Here is a 1,085-nt window from a genome sequence, read left to right as displayed (position 1 = left end):
GGGCTGGGACTGGGGGACCGGCCGAGGGGTTAGCGTGGGAGTTAGCGCTGGGATTGGATTGGGGTCAGCCTGCCTCTCTGGTCGTATTTCAGGAATCCCGATGGGAGACCCCATTGTCATGGTCAGCATCTATCCCACCTTTCCTGAGAAACCTTCCCAGCTTTCATCTGGGGAGTTCATTTTCCTGATGGATTGTTCCGGAAGTATGGCCGGCCCAATGTCTGAGGACTATTCGAGCGGTGGGCCCACCCGTGTCCAAAGTGCTCAGGTAAGCCACTGGGTGTGAGGGGAACTGCCACAGACTCATTCCAGTCAGGATGATTGTGGTGAGGAGGAGGGAGCCGGATTGATTGGGAATCATGGGTTTTTGAAAACTCCAGACAGGGACTGATGTCTCCTTGAGGCCTCCCAGAGGCCACGTGACTCAGAAGCCATGTGCCAGTGCCCCCACACTGAGAGCCTGACCGCAGTCAGTGAGCACAGCATGCTGGGAAACTGGCCATCCCAGCGCACGTCCTTCATGACCGCATGGTGCTAACGGAGCACCTTTGCCAGGTTTACGGATATCCTGTCATCGTTCTGAGGCACAGACAGACCGGGCGCCAAGGGTTACTGATATCTTCAAACGCAGCCAGCTTTCTGATTGACTACAACCTTAAACCCAGGCAGGGAACGACCCTTTACTTCAGATTATACCACCTGGACTGTAAGGTGCCCAAATGTGTGAGTGTACAGGGTCAGTGTTGGGTCAGCAGGGGAAGGGTTACTGACTGTGTGACTATACAGGGTCAGTGTTGGGTCAGCAGGGGAAGGGTTACTGACTGTGTGACTGTACAGGGTCAGTGTTGAGTCAGCCTGTTTGTCTGATTCTCCCCCACAGGGGACGTTACTCCTTCTCCTGAAGAGCTTGCCCTTGGGATGTGACTTCAACATCTACAGATTCGGGAGCAGCTTTAATTCCTTCTTCCCGTAAGTGGGCGGTTTCCTGATGGGGAAGCGGCATTTGGAAATGCAGCGTGGGTCTCGGGAAGCTTGGCGGGGGTGGGGTGGGGGGGGGGGTGGTAGAGCTGCCAGCCGTGGCCGTT

The 1,085-nt window shown here is 55.8% G+C and overlaps 1 protein-coding gene across 1 annotated transcript in view; it reads left to right on the top strand.

Annotated features, from left to right (window-relative positions):
* Positions 1-70: 70 nt before the first annotated feature.
* Positions 71-1,085, top strand: part of LOC122546201 (von Willebrand factor A domain-containing protein 5A-like) — a gene marked incomplete at its 3' end in the record, with an annotated part of 5,481 nt that continues 4,466 nt past the window's right edge. The window contains exons 1-2 of the mRNA XM_043684996.1: positions 71-268; positions 881-969. Coding sequence (XP_043540931.1) covers positions 101-268; positions 881-969 — 257 coding nt within the window. The remainder of the gene's footprint in view (positions 269-880; positions 970-1,085) is intronic.

Source organism: Chiloscyllium plagiosum, unplaced genomic scaffold (assembly GCF_004010195.1).
Source record: "Chiloscyllium plagiosum isolate BGI_BamShark_2017 unplaced genomic scaffold, ASM401019v2 scaf_78773, whole genome shotgun sequence".
NCBI lineage: Eukaryota > Metazoa > Chordata > Chondrichthyes > Orectolobiformes > Hemiscylliidae > Chiloscyllium > Chiloscyllium plagiosum.
Note: the sequence above shows the minus strand (reverse complement) of the source record. Positions and strands in the feature narration are given on the sequence as shown.